Genomic DNA, 22,547 nt, shown 5'->3' with positions numbered 1-22,547 from the left:
AGGACGTAACCAAATAATAAGACGCTGTAATCCCGTTACACAATTCCATGACTAAGAATGCTTGAAACCGTCACCAGTGATTCGCAGTTTCTGAGTTCCCTGAAATATTGTGATTTACAGTGAGATCTTCGTTTTCTCTGCTGCTGCCCCTACAGAAGACAGATATTTTTGCAGCTTGCACCTGTAACTACAAAACAATGTTCTACTTTGTAACGACTTTTTGCATGTATCTGGTTTATGAATCTATATTTTTGTGTATACAGCTCTTAGGCAGACTTCTGTGTCTCCATGGTTACAGACTACAAGGAAAACCTGTGTGTAGTCTGATCCTGCGGTCCTGTGTTACACCACTCCCCTGCCTCCTCGTTATCCTGCAGGTGGAATGTTGGCATTGGAGCTGTATACACAAAACGGTACGTTTTTAAATGAATGGTTGCAAAAAGACGCATAGCCTATAAGTTTCCACAGCCATGCTGGGTAATTCTTAGATATTATTTATAATTTGTTTTTAGTTCTGCAATTCCTTAGAGGGGTTTTCCACCTACTGACGACCTATCCACTGGATAGATCCTCAGTATATCATCGGTGCGAGTCCGACACGCAAACCCCACACCAATCAGCCGCTCCGGTGGCCTGCGAGCACCGGATTTTATGGCACATAATGCTACGTACGGAGCCGGAAGCAGATGGCTCCGTACAATGCATAGCGGCTGTACTGCAGGTCTGCTCCTATTCACTTGAATCGGAGCAGTACTGCAGCTCGGCTGCTATTCCGTGGCCAACTGCTTCCGGCATGTATGTCCGGTGCACGGAGGCATCAGACCAGCTGATCTGTGCGGGGTCTGGATGTTGGACCCCCCACAGATCATGTACTGATGACCTATACGGTGGATAGGTCATCGGTTGTCAGGAGGTGGAAAACCCCTTCCCGACATTTGACGTATCCATACGCCAAAGTCGGGTAGGGGGAAGTATGGAGCGGGCTCACTCAGTGAGCTCGCTCCATACGATGACTGTGTCGGCTGTATGTTACAGCCGACACTTCAGTGTAACTAGCGGCATCACGCTCGCGCGATCCTGCTAGTTTAACTCGTTAAATGCTGTGGTCAATCGTCAGAAAGAGGGGGGCGGCCCCCTCTAACAGCTCATCGCGCCCCCCCCGCAACGCAATCGCGGGGGGGCGATGTTTGCTATGGCTGCCTGGGGGCTTAATGAATGCCCCCAGGTCCGCCATCTTGGTACTCCTATGAAACTCTGCCTCCGGCAGGGCTTAATAGGTGCCTGTCTGAATCACGATATACTGCAATACATTAGTATTGCAGTATATCGTACAAGCGATCTAACGATCGCTGGTTGAAGTGATCAAACCGTCACATTTACACCCAAATGGCATTATTAAAAACTACAGCTTATGTCGCAAAAAATAAGCCTCATACCACTTAATCGACGGAAAAATAAAAAAGTTATGACTCTCGGAATTTGGCGACGCAGAATAAATTTTCTTTTTCACACTTAGGTTTTTACATTTAAAACATAGAAAAAAACTATATATATTTGGTATCGCTGTAATCGTATTGACCCGCAGAATAAAGTTAACCTGTTGTTTTAATTGCAAAGTGAATTTCGTAAAAACGGTGCGCAAAAAACCATGGAGGAATCGCAGTTTGTTTTTTTTTTCACTTTCTACCCCACAAATATATTTTTTTCCCCCGTTTCCTAGTACATTATACAGCAAAATAAATGGTGCTACGAAAAACTACAACTCGTCCCGCAAAAATCAAGCCCTCATAGGATTATATAGACGGAAAAATAAAGACGTTATGGCTTCTGGAATGTGGGGAGGAAAAAACGAAAATGAAAATCTGAAAGTTGTTTACGACGGGAAGGGGTTAATATAATCTTATGTTAAAGTGGAGTTTCACTTTACATGGTATCGGAAAAGTTAGTCTTGGGTGAACGTTCCCTTGGGCTGGCCAAACATTTTTTAAAGAGGTTGTCTCGTGATTTAATAGAGGGGGATCCCTCCTCAAAACACCCCTCTAGGAGCCAGGACGAAGAGCCACTCTAAGTTGGGAGCTCCATGACGACAAATCAAATATTGCTCAGCAAGAGACCCGCAAACTGTCCATATCCACTTATGTGTTGGTGACATTAGTTCTAAGATAAGAATCTTGTGGGTTTTTGTTATGTTTTCTATTCTTGTTTAAATTCCGTTTTGTTTTTTTCGTTCAATGCTTTTACTGCAAAGAATCCCTCCCCATACTAGACACTGAAATCTCCGATCTTCCATATGCAGCTGACGCCCCAGATCTTGGGATGACTAGTTCATGTGTTATATCAGAGATGGGATATCTAGCTATGGAACTAGACTGATTTGCTATTCTATTCAGGGGTTTGGAAAGCTGAGTATCGCCCCCGGTGAGAGCGGTTATGGCAGCCATATGAGTTGTCACCCACTTTCCCAGAAACACATCAGAAGATGAATAGAATTTGTAACAGAAGAGACTGATTTTTGTTTTTTAGGGGAAATTTTCTGCAATGTGTTGTCCCTTCTAGAGTAGATGATGGAGAGAAGTCCTCTCTGTCCTATGGGAGAATCCTTTTTTTTTTTAGATGTCTGTCCACAGGGCTCCATTGTAAGAACTATCTGAGCGTTTTCCATACAGTAAGCAATTAGTCTGAGAAAACCTTGTCTTGCTGCGTGTGACTGAATTCTTTCCTGCAATTCTTTCCTTTAATCCATTGCTGGTTTGAAAGGATTTAGAACTAAACATCTTTCAAAGAACCTCCTTGTGCGTAGAGCAAAGACGCTGAGGACTCGATGGAGAGAGCGGCTTCAAGAGAATCCCAGTCCTGAAAGAATCTTCTGTTCCCCGTCCTCTCGCTCATTGGCTGCGCCGGCTCTTTAAGAAGATTATTCTCTTGAAACAAATCAAAGTCCCTATATATAGATTAAGGACTCAGAAACCCAAACTCACTCTCGGAGCGTCTCGTTCCTCAGAAGGAGGCATCATGGCCAGTCGGTAAGTAGCAGGTTGGACGCCATTAGTATTCAGATCGTTGCTCGCCGACCGAGGCTTCAAGTCGAGTCATCTTATTCTAGGCATGAATCTTTAATGACCATTCAAAGGAAGTTGTTTTTCTTACAAAGTATCTGCAGCCGAAATAATTTCCCTTGATAAAGTTTCCTCTTCTGTGAATTTAAGAATGTTTCGTATGATTTATATCGCATGAATAGCAATTCCCTAACACCTTATTATCTCATGGCTTCCTTTACAAGCAGGAGTGATCCAATATTAGGCTTTCATGGTTGCGGGACATTCAGATTCCCCATCACTGACCTGTGAATCCTCCAGCAGAAGTCAGGCTGCTGTTTATGGCAGCCTGTATTCTGTGTCCGAGCAGTAGAGTGTCGTAAAATAGCGTGTCTGCTGACGGACTCACAGGGAAGCCACGTTGAAGTTTCTTTTCTATTATTGGAAGCTGTGGAAATCATAAAGACAGGCTGGGCGGCTACAACGGGGCCCCTGGATAGAAGGGGCCCATTTTATGTTGGTCTAGTCCCCACTTTGATGTGTGGGGAGAACCTGCAGTCTGCACAGATGCTGCAATGTTAGCAAATGAGGATGTGGAAAATGGATTTAGAAATGGGATGGGACTCTAGGACTTTTCGTTGCCAGTAGTTATTAGTGGGGTGGTGTCAGGCAGCTGCTGAAAAGGGCCTCATTTTTATCTTTGCACCTAATGGAATATATTTCTATAAAAGAGGTGGAGATTAGTGGCTGCCCGAAATATATATATATTGTTGCTTATCTTTCTTTAATGGGTTAAAATTGGAAGACCCCTGATCTCCGATTTGATAGTGTTTTATGTGGGTTGAAGTCATGTGTTATTTTGCAGTGTGGAGCACCCTGCTGGCGGGTATAAGAAACTGTTTGAGACCGTGGAAGAACTGGCCACCCCGATGAGCGTCCACATCGTCGGTAAGAGCACCCGATATACCTGAGCTGTATAGTAATGCTGATAACACTATAGTCCAGGGGTCTGCAACCATCGGCACCTCAGCTGTTGTGAAACTACAACTCCCAGCATGCCCTGCCAACCAAAGGATTTATTATTCCAATTTATGGCTGTCAGGGCATGCTGGGATTTGTAGTTTCATGACAGCTGGAGTGTTGAAGGAGGTTGACTGCTGCTATAGTCCATATCGTGGGATTATATGCATCTAATGGGAGGCCTTAGGCCAAAAAAACACAGCGTAGGGCGGCATTTCACCTGACATTTTTTTCGGTTGCACTTTTTTTTATTTAGTCCTTTATTGTGTTTTTTGCGTCAGTGGCGGTTTTTTCAAAATTTGCTCCAAGCTCATACTGCTAATACTAGTAAAAGGGGCGGGGCTATGACAACCTCTCCTGTGACAACCATTTTCTTTAAAAAGAGAGTTGTTACGTTTAATAAATTTTGCTACATTTGGTGTCATTTTCGTGGTTTGTTATCGATACTTGATCAGCTGAAAGGTAAAACAATGAAAAGTAATGGGGTCACTCTGTATTTTGGGTGATGTTGTCCTTTAAGAGGTTATTGAAAATGAGTCTGATATATGGAAGCGCGTTGATATTGCTTTCCCATACTGTAAAGGGACATTAAAACCAAAGTCTATCTTATCTTGTCTGTCTTTGCTGTGCACTTCAATGCAGTCTATTGTTCCCTGTTATCGGCCATTTCAGGAAGGGGAGTTCGGAGGGGCCTCGCTCCTGATCCCTCCTAATTTTCACACCTCCATTACTTCTCGGGCAGGTCGGTTACCCCTCTGGTTGTCCGGCAGTCTGTTGCGATGTGGACCCGGACTCTTTGAAGTGGGCTCGGAACAGTTTTATCACCTGTTTGACGGACAAGCTCTGCTACATAAGTTTGAGTTCAAGGAGGGACAAGTCACGTATCATCGCAGGTATGTGTCAATTTCGCCAACTACCTATATCCTAGTAGCCAAGCGTCTGAATTTGCTGGGACTGTCCCTATTTGTTAAGTGTAATCCCCGCAAATATTTGTCCCGGACACCGTCCTAAAAATGTTGGGGCGAATCTAAGGGGGCTGTGTGGGCATCGCCCCCCGAAACGGCAGTGCCCCCCCCCCCCTTTTTTTTTTTTTTTAAATCAGCCGTTCTCTATTGGGTCTGAATTATGGGGTCTGATCTGGGGGCTGATTTATGGGAACTGGAAATATGTTGGGGTCTGATCTAGATTAAAGGAGTTATAAAATTTTAACTATGGGCGTTATTGAAACAGCGTAGCGCAACGACTTGCGCTGTTTCCGTAACTCCCGATTATGCAATGAGTAAGTGTCCGGGAGTCAGCGTGACCTCAAAAAGCTAGAACAGGGTTTAGGTGCCGCATCTATCTGACACTTATAACATATCCTGTGAATGTCCTTCATGGGAAAACCTCTTTAGGCCCTGTTCACACTGAGTTTTTTCATGCCGTTTGCCGTGTTTTTCGTGGCATTTTTTGGCTGCCTCCTGTTGATGTCAATGAGAGGTCTGAGACAGAAACGCCCGAAGAAAGGGCATGTCGCTTCTTTTTCCCGCAAGCATTTTTTTTCCCCTTTCGGGAAAAAAAGGCCTGTGCCTCCCATTGAAATCAATGGGGGGCGATTTCGGACGTTTTTTTGCCGCGGTTTCTGTTTCGAAAACCGCGGCAAAAAACTGTGTGTGAACAGGGCCGTGCAAATCTGCCTCGTTATGCTGTAACTCATCCCCACTTCCAAATCATTTAGTAGGTAGTTATATATGTCATTCAGGGGTCTGGGAATGCTGGGTGACACATTGTAACCCATGTATAATTAATAAATGGCTTAATATAATTTTGAACTACTTGACATTAGATAGGACAGTAACACATAATTGGTGGGTGTCTGCCCCCTGAGACCCCCAGCGATCAGCAGAACGAGCCCTGTGGCCCCTTTATTGTTTATCCAGGCACAGCAACGTCCAGTCGGCCTGTATGGACACTGCCATTGCTATAATACTGCCCCCTATAGGCATGGACAGATAGGAACATTCACTGGATTACACTTTGACCTGTGCTGCGCTTCTTACCGCAGGTTTGTAAAGACCGATGCCTACGTCCGAGCAATGACCGAGAAGAGAATCGTGATCACGGAGTTTGGCACCTTCGCTTATCCAGATCCCTGCAAAAATATATTCTCCAGGTGAGTGAGGAACCCGCACTATTCAGAGTCTTGGGTGTCACATCATTAAAAAAAATATATATATATATAGATATTTTTTATTTTATTTTTTCCTTAGGTTTTTTTCATACTTCAAAGGCCTAGAAGTGACGGACAACGCTCTGGTCAACATCTACCCTGTGGGGGAGGATTTTTATGCTTGTACAGAAACCAATTACATAACAAAGGTTGATCCTGAGACGCTGGAAACCGTCAAAAAGGTATTTTATAGAAAGAGGGGGAGGGTTGTCTGTCACCGATCCTCCACAACACGTTAATAAACAAACATCTCCGTTCACCTCTAATAAATGGGCCTGCTAATTCTATGTAGAAATGGAGATAAGCAGCTGGTAGACACATATGGCGCCGCTCCTCTTCTTGAAAAAAAATACAATAGGGCAGACTGATATCCACAGTTAGGGTATGTTCACACGGCTTATTTTGAGGCGTTTTTCGGGTCATAAAGGCCCTGAAAAACGGCTGAAAATACGGAGGCTGAACGCCTCCAAACATCTGCCCATTGATTTCAATGGGAAAAACTGCGCTTTGTTCCCACGGGGCGTTTTTTTTACAAGGCCGTTTGTAAAAACAGCGCATAAAAAAACGCCCTGTAAAAAAGAAGTGCATGTTACTTCTTGGTCCCGTTTTTGGAGCCATTTTTCATTGTCTCAATAGAAAAACAGCTCCAAAAACATCCGTCAAAAAGCGCCTGATGCATAAAAAACAGCTGAAAATCAGAGGCTGTTTTCCCTTGTTAAGTGTGTGAACATAGCCTTAGGGTCCTCGGTTATACACATGATATTATTGGAGGAAACATTGACAAAAAACGCAAGTCTATGGCCAGATTTTCTCTTCGTGGGCATCATGTGGGAGTTGGTGGGGGAATACACATTCACCCGCTAGCTTATTTAATTAGGGATGCCCATATTTCAGGTCTGGTAAAAGTGCATTGAAATTAATGCAAGATATAAAAACTTAGTGAATGGAAAACCCATTTAAAGGATGTGTATACTTTCGCAACCAATTGTATTTTGCTTCAATGCATCTAAAATAAGAAATGAAGTAACTTTGCAAATATTAACGTTAAAAAATGTCCTACTGATTTGTATCTAAAGCTCCTATTTTCCATCATATTAATACTATGTGTCTCCATGGTTACAGACTACATACAAACCCTGTGTGTAGTCTGACCAGTTATGTAATTAGTTCTCATTCTGTCTCCTCTCTTACTGTTTCCATTACTAAAAAAAGGGGGCAGAGGGGGTGTAAACATGACTGCAGGAACAGCCTAAAAAGGGTTTGTTTGTAGCCTGTAACCATGGAGACACACAGGTCTGCATAGGAGCTGTATACACAAAGGGGTAGAAAATCCAGATACTTTACAAAGTTACTTCATTTTTCTAAAATCTTAGATGCATTGAAGAGATAAGTGAAAATTGACTGGTTGCATAAGTATACACACCCTGTTAGAATTATTGTACTCATCCAACAGCCTAATATTTAGCCATTTTCTAAGCCAATCACTGGTGTCGGTATCAATCATCCCTCATGTATCTCTCAGTGAGTCACAGCTATTAATCGCCTTTTGGTATGTGACTTTCAGGTGGATCTGTGTAAATACATCTCTATTAATGGCGTCACCGCACACCCGCACATTGAGAGGGACGGCACCGTCTACAACATGGGAAACTGCTTTGGGAAGAATTTTTCAATTGCTTACAATGTTATCCTGATTCCCCCTCTGCAGGCAGGTATGTATGTAGTGGTGGTGGGTTTAATGTGGACAATATCAAAAGGTCCTTAACATGGACTCCTCTAAATCATTATCTGTGCCGGACTAAAGGAATTGCTAATTTACTGTTACAGACAAAGAAGATCCCATCACAAAATCCAAGGTGGTTGTGCAGTTTCCATGCAGTGATAGATTTACCCCGTCCTATGTCCACAGGTAACTGGGAATATCTCATATCTGTAATCATAGATGATCTTCACACTAGAAACCCACAGAAAGTGATAATACTAGAAAATGTCAAATTAGGAAAAAAAACAATAGAACAGTTTATATTAAGGAGTAATTTTACCACTTTTAAGCTCATTCATCCATGGTCTTTGCATCTAACTAGAATGTTTACTATAATACTGCCCCCTATATACGAGAATATAACTGCTATAATACTGCCCCCTATATACAAGAATATAACTACTATAATACTGCCCCCTATATACGAGAATATAACTGCTTTAATACTGCCCCCTATATACAAGAATATAACTACTATAATACTGCCCCCTATATACAAGAATATAACTACTATAATACTGCTCCTATATACAAGAATATAACTACAATAATACTGCCCCTATATACAAGAATATAACTACTATAATACTGCTCCTATATACAAGAATATATCTACTATAATACTGCCTCCTATATACAAGAATATAACTACTATAATACTACCCCCTATATACAAGAATATAACTACTATAATACTGCCCCCTATATACAAGAATATAACTACTATAATACTGCCCCTATATACAAGAATGTAATTACTATAATACTGCTCCCTATATACAAGAATATAACTACTATAATACTGCTCCTATGTACAAGAATATAACTACTATAATACTGCCCCCTATATACAAGAATATAACTACTATAATACTGCCCTATATACAAGAATATAACTACTATATTACTACCCCCTATATACAAGAATATAACTACTATAATACTGCTCCTGTATACAAGAATATAACTACTAGAATACTGCCTCCTATATACAAGAATATAACTACTATAATACTGCTCCTATATACAATAATATAACTACTATAATACTGCCCCTATATACAAGAATATAACTACTATAATACTGCCCCTATATACAAGAATATAAATACTATAATACTGCCCCTATATACAAGAATATAATTACTATAATACTGCCTCCTATATACAAGAATATAACTACTATAATACTGCTCCTATGTACAAGAATATAACTACTATAATACTGCTCCTATGTACAAGAATATAACTACTATAATACTGCCGCCTATATACAAGAATATAACTACTATAATACTGCTCCTATATACAAGAATATAACCACTATAATACTGCCCCTATATACAAAAATATAACTACCATAATACTGCCCCTATATACAAGAATATAACCACTATAATACTGCTCCTATATACAAGAATATAACTACTATAATACTGCCCTCTATATACAAGAATATAACTACTATAATACTGCCCCCTATATACAAGAATATATCTACTATAATACTGCCCCCTATATACAAGAATATTACTACTATAATACTGCCCCCTTTATACAAGAATATAACTATTATAATACTGCCCCCTATATACAAGAATATAACTACTATAATACTGCCCCCTATATACAAGAATATAACTACTATAATACTGCCCCCTATATACAAGAATATAACTACTATAATACTGCCCCCTATATACAAGAATATAACTACTATAATACTTCTCCTATATACAAGAATATAACTACTATAATACTGCCCCTATATACAAGAATATAACTACTATAATACTGCTCCCTATATACAGGAATATAACTACTATAATACTGCTCCTATATACAAGAATATAACTACTATAATACTGCCCCTATATACAAGAATATAACTATTATAATACTGCTCCTATATACAAGAATATAACTACTATAATACTGCCCCTATATACAAGAATATAACTACTATAATACTGCCCCTATATACAGGAATATAACTACTATAATACTGCCCCTATATACAAGAATATAACTACCATAATACTGCCCCTATATACAAGAATATAACTACTATAATACTGCTCCTATATACAAGAATATAACTACTATAATACTGCTCCTTATGTACAAGAATATAACTACTATAATACTGCCCCCTATATACAAGAATATAACTACTATAATACTCCCCCTATATACAAGAATATAACTACTATAATACTGCTCCTATATACAAGAATATAACTACTATAATACAGCCCCTATATACAAGAATATAACTACTATAATACAGCCCCTTTATACAAGAATATAACTACTATAATACTGCCCCTATATACAAGAATATAACTACTATAATACTGCTCCTATATACAAGAATATAACTACTATAATACTGCCCCTATATACAAGAATATAACTACTATAATACTGCCCCCTATATACAAGAATATAACTACTATAATACTGCCCCTATATACAAGAATATAACTACTATAATACTGCCCCCTATATACAAGAATATAACTACTATAATACTGCTCCTATATACAAGAATATAACTACTATAATACTGCCCCTATATACAAGAATATAACTACTATAATACTGCCCCCTATATACAAGAATATAACTACTATAATACTGCCCCTATATACAAGAATATAAATACTATAATACTGCCCCTATATACAAGAATATAACTACTATAATACTGCCCCTATATACAAGAATATAACTACTATAATACTGCCCCTATATACAAGAATATAACTACTATAATACTGCTCCCTATATACAGGAATATAACTACTATAATACTGCCCCTATATACAAGAATATAACTATTATAATACTGCTCCTATATACAAGAATATAACTACTATAATACTGCCCCTATATACAAGAATATAACTACTATAATACTGCCCCTATATACAGGAATATAACTACTATAATACTGCTCCTATATACAAGAATATAACTACTATAATACAGCCCCTATATACAAGAATATAACTACTATAATACAGCCCCTATATACAAGAATATAACTACTATAATACAGCCCCTATATACAAGAATATAACTACTATAATACTGCCCCTATATACAGGAATATAACTACTATAATACTGCTCCTATATACAAGAATATAACTACTATAATACAGCCCCTATATACAAGAATATAACTACTATAATACAGCCCCTTTATACAAGAATATAACTACTATAATACTACCCCCTATATACAAGAATATAACTACTATAATACTGCCCCCTATATACAAGAATAGAACTACTATAATACTGCCCCCTATATACAAGAATATAACTACTATAATACTGCCCCTATATACAAGAATATAACTACTATAATACTGCCCCCTATATACAAGAATATAACTACTATAATACTGTTACTATATACAAGAATATAACTACTATAATACTGCCCCTATATACAAGAATATAACTACTATAATACTGCTCCCTATATACAAGAATATAACTACTATAATACTTCCTTGTATGGATGACTTTCTAGATCTGAACAGATAGTGAAACTTTCAGGCTCTTTGTTATAAACGCCTCATTTGACAGATGGAGGTGCAATGCTTTCAGGATCTGACTTCTGTGCAGCTAGACCTCGGTATAATGAGAGATTTTTAGACGACTTCTCTGGTCAGTAACGCTCTGGTAACTTGTCGGTTTCCTTCCAGTTTCGGGATGTCTCCAAATTATCTAGTCTTTGTAGAACAACCAGTGAAGATTAATCTGTTCAAATTCCTCTCTGCCTGGAGCATCTGGGGAGCCAATTACATGGATTGCTTTGAGTCTCATGAAACTATGGGTGTGAGTAAGAACTCTGCAGCTTGTCGTCTTATAGTTTCCTTTATAATGTCTTCATAATATCTGCTGTATCAGAAGGCCCGTTAATTTCCTTTACTGCACCATATAGCTCATATGCAAAAGATAATCTGCCCCCTGCAATTTGGTGGTGATGCACAAAATAGACGCAAAATGGGATAGGATGGCGCCCAATGTGCAAGGTATTTAAAGCACACCTATCACACACACACACACACATATATATATATATATATATATATATATATATATATATATATATATGATAGAGATAGATAGATAATTATTATTTTGTCATAATTTTGTAATACATGAAACTATGTTTTATATCAGCCTGTAGTTCTTTGTAAACGTTCACAAACCTTCTCTATCGCCCAAAAATCTGCCTACAATATTACAGTAAATGGTAGACAGGGAGGAGGGGGATGCAGCTGCAGTGTCTGTGTCTGAGATTGTATGCTGTGAGAGGGGAGAAGAAGCAAAAGTGAGAAGACATGTGATTGGTGTTTTTGAATCCCTCTGTCATATCATGCCCCGTCCCTCACTAGGCACATCACATTGTATCCGTTTTGCCTGGAGGATCCCTTTAAATCGAGTGCAGCCTGAACTTGTGTGTAACCTGCGTTTTTGGGGGTTCTTTATCCATCCCTCATCCTTCTGATAATGTATATATTCCTATTATGCCGTTTTTAATATATATCTGTGGCCGGAGTGGCATACCTATTGTAGAGGAAGGGCACACAACTGTTATGGTGGACATTGTGGGTGAGGGCTCAGAACTGAACCACTTCCCATTTGCCTTGAAACTTTTATAGCATCTACCAGCAACTTCCACTAGGGGGAGCTCACTGCATAACGATGTATACAGTCCAATGGTGTTCCCTACTATAATTCCATATGCAGTTAGCTCCCCCTAGTGGTGATTGCAGGCAGCACAAATTATATCATTTATCAAGCCAGGAATACAGATCTCCCCTATACACATATATTATTAAATTAATCAGCACAGAATGGTGGATATTAATTTTAATAAAGGCATAGTACATTTGATTATGAGCTCTGTGGGGTCCCTCTGGTGTAGGGCCAAAATCATTACCCGTTTGTCTGATCCTGTTGCGTTCTGTAGGTGTGGATGCACGTTGCTGAGAAACACACAGGAGAATATCTCAATATAAAGTACAGGACGTCGGCCTTCAACATTTTTCATCATATTAATACGTATGAAGATAATGGATTTCTCATCGTGGATCTGTGCTGCTGGAAGGGGTAATGTCATCAATGGACCTGACCAAATAATAAACCCACAGCCTACAGCCAAGAAGAGCTGGATTTTTTAAAGGGATTCTCCGCTTTGGAAAATTATTTTTGTTAGGCTCCCCTGGAGATAGCTGATCACAGGTTGTCCCTGCTAGGACCCTTAGCGATCAGCTGTAATCTATGGAGGAACCAGCAGCAAGTGTTCAATATCCCTGCAGCGCCACCTATGGGGAAATGAAGCAAAACAGCGGTGACATTGATATCAATGAGTCGTCTGTGTAATGCACGGATGTCCTGGTTCCTCCAGCCTCCAGATAGAGAGATACTCTTTGCAGCTAATCTTCACTCTAATAGATGATGGTCCTCAATGAGGGACCCCCCCCCTCTTTCCCTTAAATTAACTCAAAATTCCCTTATGGAATATTTGATTATACTTTTTTTTTTTTTTAACCCAACAACCTCTTTAATAGCAATGAACCCCAGTAGAAAACATTGTAACTCAAGATCAGCATAAGATAAGTATTTTCTCAATATTAACCCCTTAATGACTGCCCAAACGCTTTCTTTTTTGAGCTGCCATATCCAGAGGCGTTTCCTTTTTTCTACTAAGCTTTAAAACAAAATAATATAATACTGTGACCAAATGTCTATTGTCACCCTGTGGAGGATATAATATAAAATTAACAACTGCTTCAACCATGTTCATACATCTGGCCACAACCCTGCGTTCAACAATATGTGTTATAAATTAAAATAATGTCATATTTAAATGTCTGCAGCCACCACCAGAGGGAGCTCAGGAGCCTGCTGTATACATTGAATTTAATAATAAGACGGTATGCAATTGCCTCCCAAGCTCCCTCTAGTGGTGGCTGCAGGCTGCCAGCATGTTCTCCTTTAATCTATGTCTAGTTCGGGAATTTGGAGCTCTGTAGAAGAAAAACGAAGCTCCGACCAATATTAAAATGAATTAACAAATTGATCAGCACAGAATTTTGGACATAAGGATCTATAAGGGGAACTGAAGGTCCAGAGTTAAGAAATATTAGCCATAAATGCCACCCGCTAATATATCTTTGCTGGAGTATCTGCACCTCAATCCTATGTGATACTATAAGTGTGAAGGGCGCAGCATCTACTTCTGAAAATCACCGTAAACTTTTATTGTTGCAGCTTTGAATTTATCTACAATTATTTGTATCTGGCCAATTTACGCGAGAACTGGGATGAAGTGAAGAGGCTTGCAGAGAAAGCTCCTCAACCAGAAGTGCGGAGATACGTCCTGCCGCTCGATATTCAGAAGGTAAAGTGCATCCTCCTATATAACTTTTGGGCACTGAGGGCCTTAGTTTACCCTCTTTCTGTTGGGTAATGCTTAGCACCTATGTATTTTGTTGAGTGATGGCTGCTTTTTAACGCTTCCTTATTGTGACATTCCTCTATGCTTTACACTGCAGCACTACTTGTTCAGACCCAAACTTGTAACAACCTCACCAGGATGTCAGAGCATGGATAGTAGATTTACAAGGGTAGAATATCCATAAACTACAAGTAACCTAATCACCAGGGAGAAAAAGGTTACTTATTTCGAAGCCGAATGTCAGTCTGTGTATTCCCATGGAGAATGGGTGGATGACAGAGTTGAAACGAGAGAGGGGGGGGGGGTTAGAATTACGCCATGAATCTGCTGATCCAGTTTAATTCTCAGTTTTCTCTACTTCCACCAGAATGACTCAGGAAAGAACTTGGTGAATCTGCCGTACACCACAGCTACTGCCACCCTGCGGAGCGATGATACCATCTGGCTGGAGCCCGAGGTTCTCTTCTCTGGTCCGCGACAAGGTTTGTATTACGAAAAATCAGTGCCCACAACTAGTGCATTACAGGGGTCGTCTGAGATCTGGACAAAACCCCATAACAGGCCAGAGCTGTAAAAAACGTGAATACGCGTCCGGTCCGTGTATTTACTAGACGCAGTGATGTTGTACATAGTGACACGATGTTATGTCGCTTTATATATAAAAACGTCACTGAGGACTAATCCATACAAACACCCGACAGGGGAACGGCGCAGAATTTGGATGATTTCTAAAGTACACATTTTTTTTTTTCCTATTTCTAACAGGTCTGGGCTATTTCAGGGTTTTGTAGGAATCTCTAAGAACCCTTTTATATACCATTGTGACGTCAGGTGGAGGGGGCATGGTGTGCTCTGTAGTCATCGTTGCCACCCGTCTCATGCATATGGTCATATTACGGCTCCATACAACCTTACCGTGATACGGCACCCATAGACTTCTATGGGGCTCTACTGTTCCTCGGTCTGCTTCCGATACTCTACTTGATTATAATTATTCTACTTGATAGAATAATATGACATAAGGATTTATAGTCACTGGTTAATTTTAATGTTTTTATCAGAGGGTATATTGCAAATTGTTTTAATTAGGCAAAGATTAGTTTGTACTACTCCTTAAAAGTCTGAGTTTCTGAAGACTGCTAATATCTGTCTGGCCACTGGGTGGCGCTGTTTTATATACACACACACATATATATATATATATATATATATATGTACACACACGTTGGTATACATCTCTACAGCGGGAGATTTTACAAACTTTTGAAGAGCACTATCCGATATCACTATAAGGGCAAGTTCACACGCAGCGTAAATACTGCAGTTTTTCCAGAATTAGTCAAATCCACAGTAAATACAGTGGCAGCAAAGCGGATGAGATAGAAGAAATCTCCTCCACACGCTGTGTAAATACTGAGCGGAAAAACGCTCCGAAATTGACCTGCGGTGCTGAATTTAATTCCGCTACATGTCAATCGTGTTTGCGTAAACACTGCTTACTTGTTGCGGGTTTTTCCCATTGAATTCAATGGGAGGTAAATCCCGCAACAAATAGCAGTTGTTGCACTTTTTGCGGCGGGTTCGCAGCGATTCCACTGCAAAAAACGCAACTCAGACTTCTGGGTAAGTATAAGATTATTTTCTGTGTTTCTTCCTCCAGGCCGGCCTCCTGGGTTGACGTTTCATCCCATGTGACTGCTGCAGCCAATCACAGTCTGTAGCGGCGGTCACATGGGATGAAACGTCACCCGAAGAGGCCGACCTACTAGCAGGCCGGCTAAGTGTTGCAGTTTTCCGCATCGCACATTCCAGGTGAAATACTGCACCACAGTATGGTGCGGTTTATCGCCCGGAATATCCCGCAGCGCGGATACGCTGCTTGCTTTTACGCCGCGTATCTGCCCTGCGTGTATCTGTCACCTCAGACCTGAACATGCTCCAAGAAAATGTAATAAATATAATACCACAATTGTAGTTGGAGCATGAAAGTGAAGGCTACTATTTCCAGAAAGATGGCGCCCTCCTCACTTTGCTTTAGCGGTGCGTCATTTTCTTGACGAAAAATTAACCAATAGGTGGAGAGGTAGACGAGGGCCGGTTGAATGGCCACAACGATCACCAGACTTTACTACGATGGACTTTTTCTTTTGGGGAGTTATGAAAGATAAGAAAGCCACGCACGGCTGATAACGATTCACTTCATAAAACAAGCAAGAAATGAATGCCAATAAAGAAAGTGTTAAAACGAGATTACAGCAATGTGAAGATAGTGAGAGCGCCAATGTGAGCGCATAACCGATAGTACTGAATTGTTGTGTTATTCTATAAAATACTATTTAAACTGTATACCTATTATTATATTTATTATTATTATTATTATATTTACCTATTATTGAAACTCTATACCTACTTATGTGTGTGTGTGTGTGTGTATATATATATACACACTACCGTTCAAAAGTTTGGGGTCACCCAGACAATTTTGTGTTTTCCATGAAAACTGACACTTATATTTATCAAATGAGTTGCAAAATAACTAGAAAATATAGTCAAGACATTGACAAGGTTAGAAATAATGATTTTTATTTGAAATAATAATTTTCTCCTTCAAACTTTGCTTTGGTCTTGGAATGCTCCATTTGCAGCAATTCCAGCATTGCAGACCTTTGGCATTCTAGCTGTTAATTTGCTGAGGTAATCGGGAGAAATTTCACCCCATGCTTCCAGAAGCCCCTCCCACAAGTTGGATTGGCTTGATGAGCACTTCTTGCGTACCATACGGTCAAGCTGCTCCCACAACAGCTCTATGGGGTTGAGATCTGGTGACTGCGCTGGCCACTCCATTACAGATAGAATACCAGCTTTCTGCTTCTTCCCTAAATAGTTCTTGCATCATTTGGAGGTGTGCTTTGGGTCATTGTCCTGTTGTAGGATGAAATTGGCTCCAATCAAGCGTTGTCCACAGGGTATGGCATGGCGTTGCAAAATGGAGTGATAGCTTTCCTTATTCAAAATCCCTTTTACCTTGTACAAATCTCCCACTTTACCAGCACCAAAGCAACCCCAGACCATCACATTACCTCCACCATGCTTGACAGATGGCGTCAGGCACTCTTCCAGCATCTTTTCAGTTATTCTGCGTCTCACAAATGTTCTTCTGTGTGATCCAAACACCGCAAACTTCGATTCGTCTGTCCATAACACTTTTTTCCAATCTTCCTCTGTCCAATGTCTGAGCTTTTGCCCATATTAATCTTTTCCTTTTATTAGCCAGTCTCAGATATGGCTTTTTCTTTGCCACTCTGCCCTGAAGGCCAGCATCCCGGAGTCGCCTCTTCACTGTAGACGTTGACACTGGCGTTTTTCGGGTACTATTTAATGAAGCTGCCAGTTGATGACCTGTGAGGCGTCTATTTCTCAAACTAGAGACTCTAATGTACTTGTCTTGTTGCTCAGTTGTGCAGCGGGGCCTCCCACTTCTCTTTCTACTCTGGTTAGAGCCTGTGTGTGCTGTCCTCTGAAGGGAGTAGTACACACCGTTGTAGGAAATCTTCAGTTTCTTGGCAATTTCTCGCATGGAATAGCCTTCATTTCTAAGAACAAGAATAGACTGTTGAGTTTCACATGAAAGCTCTCTTTTTCTAGCCATTTTGAGAGTTTAATGGAACCCACAAATGTAATGCTCCAGATTCTCAACTAGCTCAAAGGAAGGTCCGTTTTGTAGCTCCTCTAAACAGCAAAACTGTTTACAGCGGTGCTAACATAATTGTGCAAGGGTTTTCAAGTGTTTTCTAATCATCCATTAGCCTTCTAACACAGTTAGCAAACACAATGTACCATTAGAACACTGGAGTGATGGCTGCTGGAAATGGGCCTCTATACACCTATGTAGATATTGCATTAAAAACCAGACGTTTGCAGCTAGAATAGTCATTTAGCACATTAACAATGTATAGAGTTTATTTCTGATTAATTTAATGTTATCTTCATTGGAAAAAACTGTGCTTTTCTTTCAAAAATAAGGAAATTTCTAAGTGACCCTAAACTTTTGAACGGGTGTGTGTGTGTGTGTGTGTGTGTGTGTGTGTGTGTGTGTGTGTGTGTATATATATAAATATAATGCAGATGTCGCCCTTTATCAGATTTGATCCCAGGACTGTATATTATAATATTTTATATTCTCTCGTCCTTTTATTATTCCGACAGCCTTTGAATTCCCGCAAATCAACTACAATGCGTACAGCGGTAAAGATTACACATACGCGTATGGACTCGGACTGAACCACTTCATTCCTGACAGGGTGAAAATATATATTAATAGTTTCTTTGCCAGGTTTAAATATCAAAGTGATCACAGGCCGATGATGAATAACGTAATTGTATCTGCTCTTCCAGCTGGTGAAACTCAATGTCAAGAGCAAAGAAACGTGGGTATGGCAAGAACCCAACACCTACCCGTCTGAGCCAATATTTGTCCCAACCCCAGATGCCCTGGAGGAAGATGATGGTAATTATATTTAAAGGGATTGTTCAGACAATGAGTTAATGGAAATAATGGCAGAGGCGGCGTCAACGTTTTGTCAAACATGATTCGCTGTAAATTGCAGCACTGCCGTCATGTCAAGCAGCTTAGTTTTCCTACGAGAGAAAAAGTTGTAAGCGACCGTGTGACCATAATAACAAAAAATTCCATCACGGCTGCATTTTTTGCAACAGTCACAAGGCCGTTGGCGACTTTTTGACCCATAGGGAAACAATTAGGGTATGTTCAGACGCTTAATAAAAAACGTCTGAAAATACGGAGCTGTTCAAGGGAAAACCGCTCCTGATTTTCAGATGTTTTTTCAGCAACTCGCGTTTTTTACGTCCGTTTTTGGGGCTTTATTTTTTATAGTCAATGAAAAACAGCTCCAAAAATGGCTCAAGAAGTGACATGCACTTCTTTTTCACGGGCGTTTTTTTACGCGGCCGTTTTTCAAAGCAACTTGTGTTTTTTGCGCCATATTTTATGGCTGTTTTTAGAGCTGTTTTTCTATTGAGAAAATGAAAAATTGCCCCAGAAACGGTTCAAGAACTGCACTTCTCTTTACAAGGTGTTTTTTTACGCAGCCGTTTAAAAAAAGCCACGTAAAAGAACGCCCCGTGGGAACGGAACGCTGTTTTTGCCATTGAAATCAATGGGCAGATGTTTGGAGGCGTTCAGCCCCCGCATCTTTTCGGGGGTTTTACAGTCTGAAAAACATCTGAAAATAGCCCGGGGGAACATAATTGTTTTATATATTTATTTATTTTTCTTCCACAAAGTGGAAAGCATTACAAATGAAATAATAATTTGACAAGTTTTCCTATGTTGGCCACCAGGGGGAGCACTTCCCAGAATTACAGCAAGGTGAATCAGGCAAAGTGACCTGACTCACAGCTGCTGTAAATGTGGGAGGGAGACTCGCCCCCATCCCTATTTTTAGCTACAAGCCAGGAAAAGGTGTCTTCAAATTGTCAACCAGTGTCCAGGTCCATTTTTGAAGAGACACTACAATAGTAGCTGCAGAAGCTACAGGACACACCAAAGGCTGAGAATGATGAAAGTCAAGAGGGAGACCCTGTGGTGAATGACTGTTCAGTTGACAGGTCCACACGGCGTGTATTTTACGCGTTTTTTTGGGGGGGCATTTTATGGGCAAAAAAATGCATTAAAAGGATGCTTGATTAAGCTCGACATTTGCACTTTTTTAAGCGTGCGTTGTTAAAAAGCGTAAAAAAGAGGCGTCGGGTCAATTCTTTGGTGCGTAAAACCCTCCAAATGTTCCCATAGTCAGTGGGAGTCTTAATTATGTGCCAAAAAGCGTGTATTTCCATCTCATACATAGGATAGGCCATAAATATCTGATAGATGCGTGTCCAAGGTCTGGAACTCGCCCTTAATTTGAGAGCGGGATTCCGCCAATCTTGCCCCCCCCCCCCCCCCAGTGAAGCGGCCACTGGGTGCCGCATCGGGGCTGGGTATAAGTGCAGTGGGGGTCGTGCTACGCGGTTTCCATAATTTCCATAGAAGTGACTGGCTCTACGGAAACCGCGCGGCGTGACGAGCTTCAGGATGAACAGATTTTTTTCATCACCGCATTACGAAAGCAATACCGTTTTTATTTTTCCATATACAATTACTTTTGCACAATAAAGCAAATTCAGAGAAAATATATTTCTGCATCGCCGCATCCCGTCCGCCATCATTTCTATATTTTTCCATCGCCATAACTTTGAGTTTGATTTTCGCTTAAAGTATTTTTTATGAAAAAAAGTGTTTTTAATAAAATACATTTACATTTGTCATCTCCGATCGCGGCCATTACAGCAGGATGTTGGCTCTGAGGGTCCTTTTACTCCGGCCTATTATTACCGTAACAACGAGCGCTGATCAATGAGACCACTCCGATCCCTCGTCCCCATACATTTCCATCATGTCGGCAGCGCGTCTTGCGGTTTACACAGATGCGCTACCAACGATAATATTTCCTGCTGCATAAAGGATACGATGAGCTGATGGAGCGTTTGCTTGTTCATGGGCTGACCGCTGCCTCTTTACATAGGGCAATGATCGGGAACGAGTGTTTGTTTGCCCGATCACTGGCCCATGTCTAAGGGCCTTAAGTTACAGCCGGCACCAGCATCACCATGATGTAACGGCACAGCGGTTCGAACAAACAACCTGCTTACCGAAACGCACCATTACGTCACGGACCGGATGGATTTAAAGGGGAACTGCCCATGCGTACCTCATAGGAGGTGGTCAGGACCCCCCTCTATTAGCCAGATTAGAGAGCCGCTCCTGTTCTGGAGCACTTGGTCATGTAATACTGTATTTATCCTGCATGTATGGCCTCTGATCACCAGGTTGGCTTTAGGGTCGTCCAGGACTTACCACAATGTGTATATATATCACTAATCCGCCTTCTATTGTGAACGCAGGCGTCATACTGAGTGTGGCCATTTCCCCCGCTGTGGGGCACAAGCCCTCGTTCCTGCTTATTCTGGACGCCAAGGATATGAGTGAAATCGCCAGAGCCGAGGTCGACACCATCATCCCCGTCACGTTTCATGGAATGTTCAAAAATGCCTAAAAAACGTAAACCGGTCCAGTCCGAGGACCAAAGTGAGAGACCACGGCCTATGCATTCTGTATATGGAAGCTGCACGTTTTTATATTTATATATCTATTGTTCTATGTTGATCTTAGGGGGAAATTCTGTCATTTAGCTTCATTCCTGTGTCCTAATAAAGATCTTTTACATTGTTATGACTGTTGAACGCTCAGGTCTGTCTGTAGTTATCCATCTTTTTGCATAAATTAGAACTTGTGAATGTATGAAACTTTGTAGCGCATCTCATTGGGCGATATTGGCATATTCTCTACCATCCAGCATAAAAGCACGCAGCGTATCCGCCCTGTGCGCCGCAGGGAATTCCGACCGATAAACCGCAACAAATTATAGAGCAGTTTTTCGCCCGGAATGTCCACTGCATAAAACTGCAGCACTTAGGCGGCTTACTGGCAGGTCGGCCTCCTGGGATGACGTTTCATCCCATGAGACTGCTGAAGCCTGTGATTGGCTGAATCGGCGCTCACATGGGATGAAGCGTCATCCCAGGAGGCCAGCCCTCTGACGTCATGATGATGTTTTTATCCCATGTGACCACCGCTACAGCCTGTGATTGGCAGCAGCGGTCACATGGGATGAAACGTCATCCCAGGAGGCCGGCTTGGGGACAGACAGACTCCTGGGTGAGTTAAGAGTATTCATATTTTTTTTTTCTGAGTTGTGTTTTTTGCGGTGGAATCGCTGCAAACCCACCACAAAAAGCGCAACAACTGCTATTTGTAGTGGGATTTACCTTGTAACAAATAAGCAGCATTTGTTTTATTTCATCCACTTTGCTGCTACTATATTTGCGGCGGATCTTCTGCAATGAATTCCGTTACGGAAAATCTGCAGTGTTTACGCAACATGTGGACTCACTCTAAGGGTAGGAACACACACAA

General features: G+C 40.7%; 1 protein-coding gene across 1 annotated transcript; it reads left to right on the top strand.

The window, feature by feature from the left end:
* Positions 1 to 2,782: 2,782 nt before the first annotated feature.
* On the top strand, positions 2,783 to 21,803 carry RPE65 (retinoid isomerohydrolase RPE65). Its single transcript, XM_075832816.1, has 14 exons — positions 2,783 to 3,023; positions 3,901 to 3,983; positions 4,798 to 4,948; positions 6,100 to 6,207; positions 6,305 to 6,446; positions 7,829 to 7,976; positions 8,092 to 8,173; positions 11,748 to 11,880; positions 13,022 to 13,161; positions 14,326 to 14,455; positions 14,880 to 14,994; positions 18,719 to 18,813; positions 18,908 to 19,019; positions 21,476 to 21,803. Exons 1-14 carry the CDS (start codon positions 3,013 to 3,015, stop codon positions 21,625 to 21,627), a joined length of 1,602 nt encoding a protein of 533 aa, XP_075688931.1. The 5' UTR covers positions 2,783 to 3,012; the 3' UTR covers positions 21,628 to 21,803.
* The last annotated feature ends 744 nt before the right edge of the window (positions 21,804 to 22,547 follow it).

The sequence above is a fragment of the Rhinoderma darwinii genome, chromosome 7 (genome assembly GCF_050947455.1).
Source record: "Rhinoderma darwinii isolate aRhiDar2 chromosome 7, aRhiDar2.hap1, whole genome shotgun sequence".
In the NCBI taxonomy this organism is placed as follows: Eukaryota; Metazoa; Chordata; class Amphibia; order Anura; family Rhinodermatidae; genus Rhinoderma; species Rhinoderma darwinii.
This window is presented reverse-complemented; position numbering and strand designations above follow the sequence as displayed.